We start from the raw sequence: 13258 nt of genomic DNA, 5'->3' as shown, positions 1-13258 counted from the left end.
TCTGTCTTTCTCTCTTCCTCTCTTTGTCTCTTTCTCAGAGCACCGGTTTGCAGATATTGCTGGCCTGGATGTTTCTGAAAGCCTTGCTTGTTTACCATCATTTATAGTTAGTAAAGAGAAAAAAAAAAAAAAGCATGAAGTTTAAGCTTTCATTCTGTGCTTCCTTACATTGGAAGATACCTCTCTCCAAAAACAATGTCAGAGTAATATAGTACTTACTAGAAGACGTGATAACTTACATATATTTATATGTACATTGTTCCCATATATTTATGTGTTTGTGTAAATACATTATCGTATATCTATACAGGAAAAAATACCCATAGATATACACACATGTGAACATATATATGAATTTGAGGGTGCTCTCCAGCTGCACATCCATCAGCTCCAGCGAGTGACGGCCATAAACTAAAATGCCCACTAGAGGCCTCATCTGCTAGGGTCTGTGGGCATTAACGAAGCCCGCGCCGTGCTGTGCCCCTGCACCTCCATGAGATGCCACCGACGCCAGCAGCAGCCTGCAGTCCTCCACCAGAGCAGCATCTGGCACCAGCTGCAAAGAGACGAGTCGATCCTTCCCCTATCACTCCTGAGCAAGGAGAATCGGCAGATAATCCGGCTGGGTGATGTGTCGAAGGCGAGGTGCAGGCACCACGACCTTCTCCCCTTCTTCCACCGCCTGCAGCCTCCTGCAGCCGCCTTGCTGCGACGATGGCGCGGTTTTGCCAGAAAACCATGAAAGGCAACGGGACTCTGGCGAGCAGTGGTGAGGCTGTTCTGTTCCCAGCCCCTGTGGCAGCTCGGGTTTATGTGAATTTTCACGGCTCTTTCCTCCTGTTGTTAACAGGCGAGGCCAGTGTGGTTTTCTCCCCGCCACCCCCCCGCCGGCGGGTGCCCTCCTGCAAGCAGGCTGCTCTAAATAAGGCAATGGTCACTGTGTCAGTAATCCCCTCTTCCAGGGACCTGCAAACACCAGCGGTGGGACATTCTTTCTGTTCAGATGTCTAGCTGACGTCTGATGCTTAAAACAGAGCATGCTTTCATCCCTTCGTGCATTGTCGTAAGCCCCCGGTGATCACTCTTAAAAGGGTGCCTCAGCTACTCAGGGAAACAGTTGCTGACCAAACGAGACACGGTGTGCCTGATCCAGCCCTCGTGAATGCCTGATCCTTTTAGTTTTGTACCAGCCTGACCAAACGGGACCATGTCTACCTTTGGCTACAGAAGAGAGCTTAGCAAATATGAGGACATTGACGAAGATGAGCTCCTCGCTTCTCTCACTGAAGAGGAGCTGAAGGAGCTGGAGCGGGAGCTGGAGGACATCGAGCCCGACCGTAACCTTCCCGTAGGACAACGGCAAAAGAGTCTGACAGAGAAAACACCCACAGGGACTTTCAGCAGGGAAGCGCTGATGGCCTACTGGGAGAGGGAGACCAGAAAACTCTTGGAAAAAGAGAGGCTGGGTGCATGCGACAAGGTAAGACCCTGAGGTGTTCACTGCTTCCTAGAAATGTTAGGGCTTCTTCTTCCCTGGCTGATCTCACTTGCTGTTTTTATTTTCTTTCTGTCTCTTGTAACATTTATGAGAACCTTGTCGGAGATATGTTTGTGCCTGCTAAAGCACTGTGTGTTGGCTCAGAGAGTTCTTGCACCCTCTCTGGAAGTACATTACAAACTTAGCTGAGAGCAGAAGAAAATCCTGCAAAAACTCTTGCTGATGGTTAAAAACTGGGCAGGGATACAGTTTTAAGGGACAGGTTAAAAGTTATTGCTATATGGTAGCGATATGGACTTTTGGTTAACTTTTGATTTTGTTTAAAAGCTAATATGCTGCTTTTAAAAACCAAAACCAAACCAAACCAAACCAAACCAATCATTATTGACTCCTAGAAAGCACGTCAGGAAAAGGATTTTGAATACATAGCATGTCAGAAACTGAATAAGCATCCCAGAGGCTTTGTGCTTGCTGGAAGGAAGCCGTGTTGTGGCCAGCAGGATTTTCTTGCCTTGGTGCTGCTGAGGATCCTTGGCTCAGGAGCTGCTGGCAGTGGTTATCAGAGGGTGGCTGTAAGTTATTCAAAAAGTGGCCTGGAGCAGGGTGACCAGTCAAACCACTTACCTCTGTTCCCCCAAAACAACCTGTAGTGCTTGTCCATCAGTTTGTCCACAAGAATAAAAATTGTCCTAGCAAATGCTGGCTCCTGAACTACAAATGAACAGCACAACTAGGACTCAGTCCTAACATCTGATGAGCACTCTGTGTGAGCTAATGACCATATTGGCATCCCTCGAGCCCTTGCAGAAACAATCTGTGAGACTGAGCTCTTTCAAAAATTAGCTTTTGTTTTCACAACAGCTCCATGTAGTTTCAAAGCAAAGCAAGGACCTAGGTGTGAGAGTAACTTTTTTGATTTTTAAGCACTGCTCCATACCAAGCTCTGCCTTATGAGGACATGTTCTACTATGTTTAAATAAAAAAAAATACGAAAAAGATAAAAAAAAGCAATTCTGAACTTGTAACAGCCTTGTCAGGAGCTCAGTTCATTCGCAAGAAAATCTAATTAGGCCATTTCTGCATCAGATAAAATATTGTCTTAGAGAAAAATCACTTGGATAAAATTAGCTTGCAATAATAATAGTCAAGATTTCTTTGCAGTTAAGTGTTCGCTCCTGCTAGTGAATGGTGTTGTAGTGTCTTTGTAGGCAAGCACACCGAGTGCTAGCTGTCATCAGACCATTAGTATCAGCTTGCAGACGTGGACTTCTCTCCCTGTTTGTCAAGTACTAAGGAACGGAATGGCAAGATTAATGTTTTTTTTTCCAGATGAGCCTGGAACCTGAAACCTGGTTGGTTCCAAAAACCTTCTGAACAGGGCTCGTTCTGTGTCATAGAATGGTTTCCCCATGCCTGTATAGTATTAACAAGGTGTTAATAACTCAACATTACAGTGCTTGCAAAAGCCTTTGTTCTTTTAGATCTGAGAAGAAAATTTCTAAAAGTGTCCATAAATAGGAAAGTGTTCACTTGCTGATATCGAAGGCACAAATGAAGGCAGTAAGAAAATGCTTTCTGTGTTTCTTGAAAACAATCTCTTTGCCCTCAACTGCCTGAAAGTTAGGCACCTTATTTAAGATAGCTATTTGTGCTATTTCTATAGTTAGTGGCAAGACATCAGCCCCTTCAGAAGGCACACATCCTGTAGATAGCCTTTTAGGGTGAATGCCATGCCCTCCAGAGGTATTTATCTCGCTGTGTTGACTATCTCCAGCCTAACTTTTCATCAAGTTGCTACCATGAGGTAAGATGAAGCCCTGCAGGCTGCCGGCAGCAGTCGTGTACTGAAATGCTGCCACAATACCAGGGCATGCCTCTATAGATCTGCAGAGTTCTCCGCTGCAGAATTATCATTCAGATTGCCATGAGATATGACACCTAACGATGTATGGAGATATGACATCTAACGATGTATTTGATGGGAAAATAAATTCCTCCTTTACCCTCAGAAGTGCCTCTGAGAAAAATCAAGTTTGTTTATTTAATTATATTAATCTAGAGTCGTCAAAACATATTAGCAGTCCATTCAAAGGCACAAGCTTCTGCTCATATGCAGCTGTGTTGAAGGCTGTAGGGTATATGCTTGGGTAGATAAAAGCAGAGCAATCAAGAAGCTTTCCTGGATAACCGATGTTTTCAACTTTTAAAAGCTGCATACACGCGCAGAAGCTGCAGATACAAATCTCAGTCCCATAATAAACCTGGCATAAACACATCCCTGTTTCTATATGCAGCACAGCGTCTTTCTGTGTTAAGGGACTTCCTTCACAGACTCTGCAGGAGAAGCAGGGGCCGGACCCTACAAGCCCTCCATACACAGGGTGATGGAGCTGGATCCTGCAAACCCTGCATGTGCTGAACTCTTAGCAGTGGAAGGCTGGACCAGTTCGATTACCTGTTTCATTAGAGTCAGGCTTGTGTGAACACTACAAATATTGTCTCCTTTGCATGTGTCCCAACACAGCAAACTGCTCAAGACTGTGAAATGGTACCATGCAATCTGTAATTACTATTATTTTAACCTTTCACTGCGTTTTTAGAACCAGAAAATTAAGAAAACCTAAAGCTACACAGGTTTTCTAAAAATAATCTGCCAAGTTAGTAACAATTCTGTTTTCCAGAAGCACAGAACTGAATCACTGTGTCTCCACAAAGTACACGCTTAGTATTTTACAAAGACTAAAATATGAATGTGAATGTACGTGGCCTGCACAATGCTGCCATGCTTCTGGAGCTCTCCAAATGGAGAGTGAGGTTTTCGAGGGCTACCGACCTTTTGCTGCTCCTGCACGTGGAGAATTGTCTACTGCCACCAGAACTGCTAAGGACACCTGGCAGAACTTTGAGAAGTGGATCCAAAGCTGCTATTTTGGTGCCCATCAAACACACTGAAATAACCTCGGGGTTTAGAAAAACACTCGTTGCATAGGCAATGAGTTATAACCCGTTACAGTATGGCAGCTGGCCTGTGTCAACCGTTCAGGAGCAGAGTCTCGGCTGTTGGCAAACATTAAGAGATTTGGTGTTTATTGATATGATTACTCGTTACCTGTGAGAATGTGTTATAATCTTTTCTTCCCAAATTGCTCCTAAGTGTGTATAACACCTTTAGTGCATCCAGAGTCCTTTCTGCAGGACTCCCGTGATACTATATTATCTTCCACATCTCTATGCCTGTTTACACATGCAGGCACTGTTTGTATTCTAAGTCATGGCATTCTTTAGCCTTTTTGGATGTGCTAATGTATACAAGGGAGACTGAGCATTGACGCAGCTGTCTAATCTTTACGAAGTAAAGAAACTTGTTGCTCACATATCATGTCCATTCTGAAACTGCAGTCTTGTGTTTCTGCTGGCAGGGACCCATACAGATCCATTTAATAGCCCCTTGTAGACATGCCAACAAACAAAGAGTATGAAGTTTATCCATGTTATGATATCTTGTATTAAGTTTTCTCTTGGTAGAAATCTTTGACATCAGGGAAGCTAATCCAATTTACAATAAGCATTTGTTTTCTAAAGAAAATGAAAAAAGTAATGATAAAAAGGTGTAAGGTGCCGAAACAGTTTTTCTGTTCCCCTAATTGTCTTTGTTTCTGGGGATTTATTTTTAGCTATCAGCATTAAATTCTATAGTTTCAAGATAATTGTTTTTGTGCAAAGAGGCAGTAGCTACGTTACTGCAATCGTGTTTAACACCCACACCTGCATTCCTGTTCAGGAATCAGAGCAAGAAGATGACAATTCAGAAGACATTCAAGAAGAATATTTCACAGAAAGCAACAGTGAAGTGTCTGAGGAGGCATATACTGAAGAGGATGATGAAGAGGAAGAAGAAGAGGAGGAGGAAGATGAAGATGACAGTGATGATGAGGATGATGAAAAGCAAAATGCTGCAGCTGGTGAAACACCTGTGAATTGTGAGGATGGCAGGAGTTCTGACCATACGAGACACAAGAAGAGTAGCAGTGCGAAGGACAGTGAAAATTTGCTCAATGGCCATGATGGGAAAGACACCGACAGTCTGAGCTTTAAAAGCAGTGCCATCCACCCGTGTGGAAACCCAACTGTTATTGAGGATGCTTTGGAAAAAGTTCGGAGCAATGACCCAGACACCACAGAAGTGAATCTAAATAACATTGAAAACATCACTTCACAGATGCTTATACAGTTTTCTCAAGCCCTGAGGGACAACACTGTAGTCAAGTCGTTCAGCTTGGCTAACACACACGCTGATGACAATGTCGCAATAGCAATTGCCGGTATGTTAAAGGTAAATCAGCATATAACTAGTCTGAATATTGAGTCAAATTTTATCACAGGCAAAGGAGTGCTGGCCATCATGAGAGCTTTGCAGCATAACAAGGTTCTAACAGAGTTACGGTTCCACAACCAAAGGCATATCATGGGCAGCCAGGTGGAAATGGACATAGTTAAACTGTTGAAAGAGAACACCACTCTGGTCAAGCTCGGATACCACTTTGACCTTGCTGGCCCAAGAATGAGCATGACAAGTATTCTGACAAGAAATATGGATAAACAAAGGCAAAAGCGTATGCAGGAGCAACGGCAGCAAGAGTCTGGTTGTGATGGAGCCATCAACCCAAAGACCAAAGTCTTGCAGAAGGGGACTCCTCGTTCCTCACCTTATACGTCACCCAAGAGCTCACCTTGGTCCTCTCCAAAGCTCCCTAAGAAAGCACCGCCAGCAAAAAGTCAGCCGCCAGCTCCTGCACCCCCACCTCCACCCCCTCCCCCTCCTCCCCCTCCTCCCCCTCCGCCTCCCCCAGTTATTCCAGAGAAGAAGGCACCAACCAGGAACATAGCTGAAGTCATCAAGCAGCAAGAAAGCTCAAGAAAAGCCTTACAGAATGGACAGAAAAAGAAAAAAGGCAAAAAAAGCAAAAAACATGAGAACAGCATATTGAAAGAAATTAAAGATTCTCTAAAATCGGTCTCAGACAGAAGATCAGAAGAAGGCTCCCGACCCTCCACCCGACCCTCCACCCCACAGAGGTCTCTCCATGACAACCTTATGGAAGCAATTCGAGCAAGCAGCATAAAACAATTAAGGCGGGTAAGTAAGAGATCATATTTCAGTAACTGATCGTGGCTCAGATATAGCACAAGCTCAATTAATTTTAGTACATAGATATTTAGTAAAAACATTCTTAGAAATGTGAACGTAAAATACTTGGGAGGAGGTTTTCCTCTGATTAGGCTTTTCTCAGCACACTGACTTCTATTTAACTGAGATTGAGACAGAAAGCGAGGTACTTTCCTAGGTTCAGGGTTGTTACGGGAGGTGGTGATTAGCAGAGGGATCTTGGGAGAATGCCTACAACTCAGGAAGGAATTTTGACATCCAGGCTGTACATCAAATGTAATGAGATTCCCCCACTCCCTGTTTCGTAGGTGGAGGTACCAGAAGCCCTTCGGTGAAAGCCTGGATGACAGAAGAAGCAGAGCACAGCAGTGGTCAAGGGGAGGCTGTTGGGCTGTTCACCAGTGGTAAAATAGACTCTGTAGCAAGCTGCTTCCTAAGTACCCTCTTAGATTTGAACCGTTTCCCTTTTCCTTTCAAAGAAATAAACCCACTAACTACTAAACAATGCTTTAAGGATACATTTGCCTTATAATCTGTAAATATGGAAATAATTCTCTTTTTTATTTAATAAGATTTCTATTGAAAAATTGCTGCTTCTTTAGATATTCTTTTCAATATCTGATTGCAAATCACTGGACAACTTCTTCACACTGAGATGTAATAGTTTACCAACCTGTGGTTTCTTCATTATTTTTTTCCATGAATTTACAATAAATGCAGTTTGAAGCTTTTAAACAGAAACATAGTCTTGGGTTTTTGTGAGTGAAATCCTGCCAGATGTTTGTGTGAACGTTAGGAACATCTCCCGGGAAAGAAAATGAAATCTTCTCAGCTACATGGATCAGGCTTGTTTGGAGGATTGTACCTGAGTCTGTGTTAGTACAGTTCCATACCAACAGAGAAAAAGAAAATGGCTTGTCAGGCTATATACAACTCAAATAAAGCTGTGGGCTCTATCAGGCCACCGGTATTGCATACCAGGTCCTAAACCTTAATCTAACAGAAGGGAAAAGTGGGTGATGCCCAAAGCTGCAGTTCATGTTGACTAGGCATTAAAATTAACATGGATATTTTAAGGGGTAGCAGAATTATTCAACTGACATCCATTTTGTACAAGTGCAAACCACTGTATCTAGGCAGAACTAACCCTAGTGCCGAGACCAGGTCAGACAGAGAAACTTGAAGAGCAGACTTGCACTCAGGTGGAAAAGGACTTTCATACGATACCAGTTGAGCTGAGTGTGAATCGTCAACATGATATGGTGGAGGCAGAGCCAGCATGTTTTGGAGATGTGCAGCTGGAGGTATCACATCACAGGCAATGGCATGAGCAGCCCTTCTTCGTGTAGTACTAGACAGTCTAGCTCTGTCTGATTAGTCATGGTTCTCGGTGCATCAGATAGTGTGAAGGCAGCAATAACAAGAAGAAAAACAAGCAGTAGTGAAGATGTTGAAGGTCAAGGAGAGGTAAAGGTTTTTTGAAAAACAACTAGTTATTAATTAGTTTACTTATTTCAGCAATAAGTAACAGAATTAGTATTTCTTTTACATAAAACCACACGAAAGAGAAGTATTCATGGTCACCCAACATTGCAGTGGTACTGAAAAACTACAGATAAGCTTATATCAGGAAATATTCACCAGATTTCCCCAGAAAGAGGAACAAATTACTTGAGGGCAGTGAAGCATAACAGAAAAGGGATGTGTTAGTGAATTGCCAGGAAAGTTACTGTTATGGTAAGAAAATGGTAAAGATACATTTTCTATTTTTAATTTATTTGCTTTGGTAGTTACTGAGTAGAACCAACTAAAAGCTATTTATAACTAACTGAAACACTTCCCAACGTTTTTCCTCTTGTCTCAGGTTCACAACAACTCATGAGTATTTCTAGACCTATTATCACAGGAAATATGCTACATACAGATAGTCTTCAGCTACCTTTATGACAGCATAGAATCCCATAGCATAAAAATCAATCTGTGGTCAGTTACTCATGACCACATAGAAGCTGGAGCCTGGGACCTTTTGAGGATATAAGCAGTACTGGAATGCAGCCATGCTCAGGAGGAGGCCCACAACCCCAGACAGCTTTGTGAAGGATGAGAAGTTTAATCAAATGACAGAAGCAGATAAGAAGTTGGAAGGGAGAATGAAAGCTAGGGACAGAATCCCAGGAAAGCACAATGGAGAGGATTTGGAGGATGATGAGAAAATGAGAAAAAGAAAAAAAAAAGAAAAAAAGAAAAAGGAGAGAAAAAAAAAGCTTTAAGGAAAGATGGAGAGTAAGAAGTGAGAAAAGCAATTGTACAGGAGGTGAAAACTGGTATCAGAAAGGTAGATGGTACAGAAGAAAGGAATACTGAAAAGTGGCAGATGAGGAAAGAAAATGTGGAAGAAGAAGAAAAGGTAGAAAAAAGAAGAAAAAGGAAGGTAGAATTCAATTTTTAGGTCAATAACAGCTGTTTGAGTTACTTCTTTACAGCTCATATATTCAAGAAAGGGAAGACAAATGGTTGCAGACCTTATGAAGATTGAACCTGTGCTGCAGCCTGCAGTTGTTGACACCTTCCTCATCAGTCCTGTCTCTCCATCACCACTCCACTGATGGAGATTAGTGTTTCTGCTAAAATGTAAAGTCATGGAAGCGCCAATCACTTGTGGTTATTTAAGCTCCTGTGGCGTACTCCTTCACGAAGTGTCAGTCCTGTGTCCTAGCCAAATTCTAATCTGGGTAATTACCTTCTGCCTACATAAACTTCACAGCAGTTTGACTTGGAGGCATTTCAAAGCCTGTCTCCTATTTGCAGAGCTGTGAGACAGGGCCCCTGAAAACACCTTGTTAAGATTTTGATGCCCTGTTGAAGGAGAAGGCAGCCCCTTCCCTCCTTAGGCGCACGTCAGTCCTGCCATGGTCAGTGTCCCATTCCTCCCGGATGCACGAGCAGCTTCCAAGAAGCTATTTGTTTTCCTTTCAAGTAGGCAAGTGAGCACCATATGACAAGCAAACGAAACCGCTCTGGGAGGTACTGTGCCACCTCCCAGCTTAGCACTAGCCAGGAGTGGAGGGCTGCCAAGTTGTCCTCCTGCCAAGCTTCAGCTCCCCTGGGTGCAAACACCCCTGCGCTTGTGTATCTCCCCTGGGGCCCAGATCCTGCTACTGGGCTCACTTCACTCTCTATTCCCTTCCCTTGAGTCACAGGGAGGCAAATAACCTCCTTTGAAGGCCTGGCAGCCTCTTGTTTGGCCTGTATGGAGGATGTCCCCTAGGCCAGCTCCTGCACATTCCTATGCCATCACCAGAGCTGACAAGGAGGCCCCGGGATGCAGGATGTTCCTCGACTGAACTCAAAGGATTCCCTGCAGCGAGTGGCTGTCCACTCGCTGTCAAAGACCAGTCAGAGAATGCACACACACACAAAAACCTCCCAAGATGAATTGGTCAGCAATAAGATAGCTGCAAAGAATAACCAAGTACTTGCTGTCACTGAAGAGGCAAAGAGGCAGGGCAGGACAGCAGGTTATAGTGTCTTTAGAAACAGCCTACATGTCCTTAGAACATTATTTGTCTCATAATGGATTGCAGAAGTGACCAGCCCACTGAAGAGCAGAAATACTGTAGCTTTCTGACGAAGAAAAAAAGCAAAACCTGTCTCCCCTGTTTGCACTGAGCCAAATCTCTCCTGCAAGTGTTCCCCCAAATTCAGCCTGGGGAGTGGGGCTCTGCAGACCACAGAAGCTTCACGCGGTGGTTGAGACGGACACAGGGTCCTCCTGGCACCCCACAGCTGCTCTGTGCTGTGTGCTACAAGGGTGCTGTTGCAGTGCTGACCTGCAACTGGGCTGCCCTGGGCATGTGGGGCAGGCAGCACTGCGTGGTGGTCGGAGCTGCGCCGCCCCGCAAGGCCTCGTGCTCTGGATAGTCCAACCAGGAGTCACTGCCTCAGCTGCAGCCTCATGCCGTGGCCCTTTCCTGTAACCTGTTTCCATGTGAGCATCCATGCTGTAAAACCCCGTGTGAAAGAACAGACCTACCAAAGCACCAGAAAAATCAGAGCTTCATTTGTTACCTGCAATTACAGTACTTGTCCTTTAGTTTGTGCCTGATCACCTGGGGAAGCGTTTGAGCTTATAAAAAGAAAAGCTTGTAAAAGCTCAAGAGATTTTGTTTCCATGTCTTGTGAAAGTTTCTTCCCTCCTGCTGAGCCCCTTCTTAAAAGTTTTGGGTAGTGACCCGTGCAGCTTGGGGATTTAGCTAGAGACAAGTGTGCTGGTCTGACAACAGGCTCCGTCCAGCTCCCTGGCACCATGGAGGTGCCTCCTTCCCACTCAACAGGGCAGGTGGCCGACAAGGCTCCATCCAGGTGAAGCCACCTACATTTCTAGAAGCTGAGCCTGTGCTACGTGCAGATGGGAAGCCAGAGGAGTGTATGCACTGCTGTTCCAGCAAGAATTGGTTGGAGGATGGATGTTCTGGGGCCCGGGAGGCTGCAAGGTGGAGGGGAGCAGGAGGTTATGGCCAAAGACCCTTCCTCACCTGCACACCAGCCACCCCAGCATAGAAGAGAAGCTGTGAGTATTCAAGACGCCACTCCTCCACTCACACAGTTTCCTCAGAAGTTCATCATATATATGGAAGTAATAATCAATGCAGAGCAGCTCCGCAGCCAAAATAGAGAAACTTTTCTTTGGTTTATGAGCAAATGACTCCTAACTACCTTAAAGTACCTCTAGTCAGTGGATGTAATGGGAGAGGTAGATCCAAGAACTATTCCTGGGTGTAAGCCCAAGTGAAACATCATCTGGGAGGTTGTGTACAATTCTGGTAACTAAGAGTCATGACAAATTGTTTTGAGTTGGAAGCAGGGCAGAAAATGGCTAGGATAATTGGGAAGCTGAGGAGACCATCCTACAAGAAGAAATGAGAACAGGTGGTGGGATCAGTCTAGCAAAACAAAGGCTCAAAAAGGATTTCGGCTCATGTCTATAAATAATGCAATGGGGAAAGAGCTATTCAGCCACAGGATGGTGTTAGCAGTTGAAAAACAATGGACATAAAATGTGCATGGCTGCATTTGGATCAGAAATTAGAAGAAATTTCCTAACAGAACATGAAGGCTGTTAAAACATCTTTCTTGTTAAATAAATAAATAAATAAATAAATGGACAAATACACCAGTTTGCTGTTAAAATAATGCAAGAGGCTTATGAAAAGGACAGTATGGCATGGTACTTTAAGTAACAGAAGCTTGAAGCTTGTAACAGAAGGCCCTGCCATTATTATTTTAATGCTGTTAGAAGTGATAACTCCACAAGATCTGCAAGCCAGGACAGTATTGGAAGTTGTAAAAATCTCCTACAGTTTGTACTAAGATGCTTTATTTTGAAATCTATGCAGTCAGATGCAACTTCAGAGAAAGATTATGACCCAGAAGCCAAAGTCTTTTGCTAGATGCTGATTTAGTACCACCTACACTTGATACTATCAGGAACCAAACACAAGAGGGAGCAAAATTTGGTCCAGCACTGTGCATACACTGTCTTGGTCTGACCGATCTCCCTTTACAAAACCCTGCATTTAAGACAGAATTCATTTTTAGATGCCTTCATCTAAAGATACAACAAAAGCTTTTGTTGATTTGCTAGCTCAATGTCAGATGTGCAAAACATCAGCCTACTTAATGGTGTTCGTGTTAGACAATTCTAAATGAAATTTCTGAACTCAGATGTGATTTTTACAATATATTGATAATTTTATTTTATCAGATGATTATCTTGCTCTTGGAAGTACAGACGAATCATGTTTAGTAGCTGCCAGCCAGACAAGACCTTCAGCATCTGAGGGGGACCTCTCACAATCTTCGGTGGGACTTGGGCTTCCCAGTCCTGTCCCCCCGAGCTGCCAAGACCCAGAAGCACGAAAGAAGAGGATTATAGGCTGGCAATGCCGCAAGCAAGGGAGGTGATCACCTCACACATGCAAGCTGAAGGTATGAGTTTGGATGATGTCAGTGATCTACCGTAACGGCTAGCTATGGCAACAGAGCTGTCAGCATGGACTGACAGGTTCTGCCATGTCCACACTGTGCCCCAGCTTGCCATGGATGTCCTCTAAGGAACACACAGGCTGATGGGCATAAAAGTTCAGCACAGCCAGGGTGAAAGCAACCTTGCACTGAAATGTGGTGGAGAAGGCGTAAACTGCAGCTAGTGCACAAAAGTTAAGGGGCTTACTTTATTTTCATAAGGGTGGTAGAAAAATAGGACAAACATCACCAACCAGCAAACGTTACCCACCAACTGCAGCAGCTGGTGCATCACCAGTCTCAGATGTAACTGTTCTCTGTGAAAATCATAGAATGGCTTGGGTTGGAAGGGACCTGAAAGATTACCAAGTTCCAACCCCCCTGCCATGGGCAGGGATGCCATCCACAAGATCAGGTTGCCTGGGGCCTTGTCCAACTTGGCCTTGAACACTTCCAGGGACGGGGCATCCACAACTTCTCTGGGCAACCTTTTCCAGTGCATCACCATTCTCTGAGGGAAGAATTTCCTCCTAACATCTAATCTAAATCTTCCCTCTTTTAGTTTAGAA

General features: G+C 44.1%; 1 protein-coding gene across 1 annotated transcript; it reads left to right on the top strand.

Moving 5' to 3' along the window:
- The first annotated feature begins 255 nt into the window (after nucleotides 1-255).
- LMOD2 (leiomodin 2) lies at nucleotides 256-7406 on the top strand. The gene is made up of 3 exons (XM_048065683.2): nucleotides 256-1480; nucleotides 5280-6635; nucleotides 6974-7406. Exons 1-3 carry the CDS (start codon nucleotides 1208-1210, stop codon nucleotides 6998-7000), a joined length of 1656 nt encoding a protein of 551 aa, XP_047921640.2. The 5' UTR covers nucleotides 256-1207; the 3' UTR covers nucleotides 7001-7406.
- The last annotated feature ends 5852 nt before the right edge of the window (nucleotides 7407-13258 follow it).

Source organism: Anser cygnoides, chromosome 1 (genome assembly GCF_040182565.1).
Source record: "Anser cygnoides isolate HZ-2024a breed goose chromosome 1, Taihu_goose_T2T_genome, whole genome shotgun sequence".
Taxonomy (NCBI): domain Eukaryota; kingdom Metazoa; phylum Chordata; class Aves; order Anseriformes; family Anatidae; genus Anser; species Anser cygnoides.
Note: the sequence above shows the minus strand (reverse complement) of the source record. Positions and strands in the feature narration are given on the sequence as shown.

Coding starts and splice junctions, on each gene's coding strand:
- LMOD2 (XM_048065683.2), top strand. CDS start 1,208: ATGTCTACCTTTGGCTACAGAAGAGAGCTTAGCAAATATGAGGACATT. Junction 1,481..5,279: donor GGCTGGGTGCATGCGACAAG/GTAAGACCCTGA, acceptor ATTCCTGTTCAG/GAATCAGAGCAAGAAGATGA. Junction 6,636..6,973: donor GCATAAAACAATTAAGGCGG/GTAAGTAAGAGA, acceptor CCTGTTTCGTAG/GTGGAGGTACCAGAAGCCCT.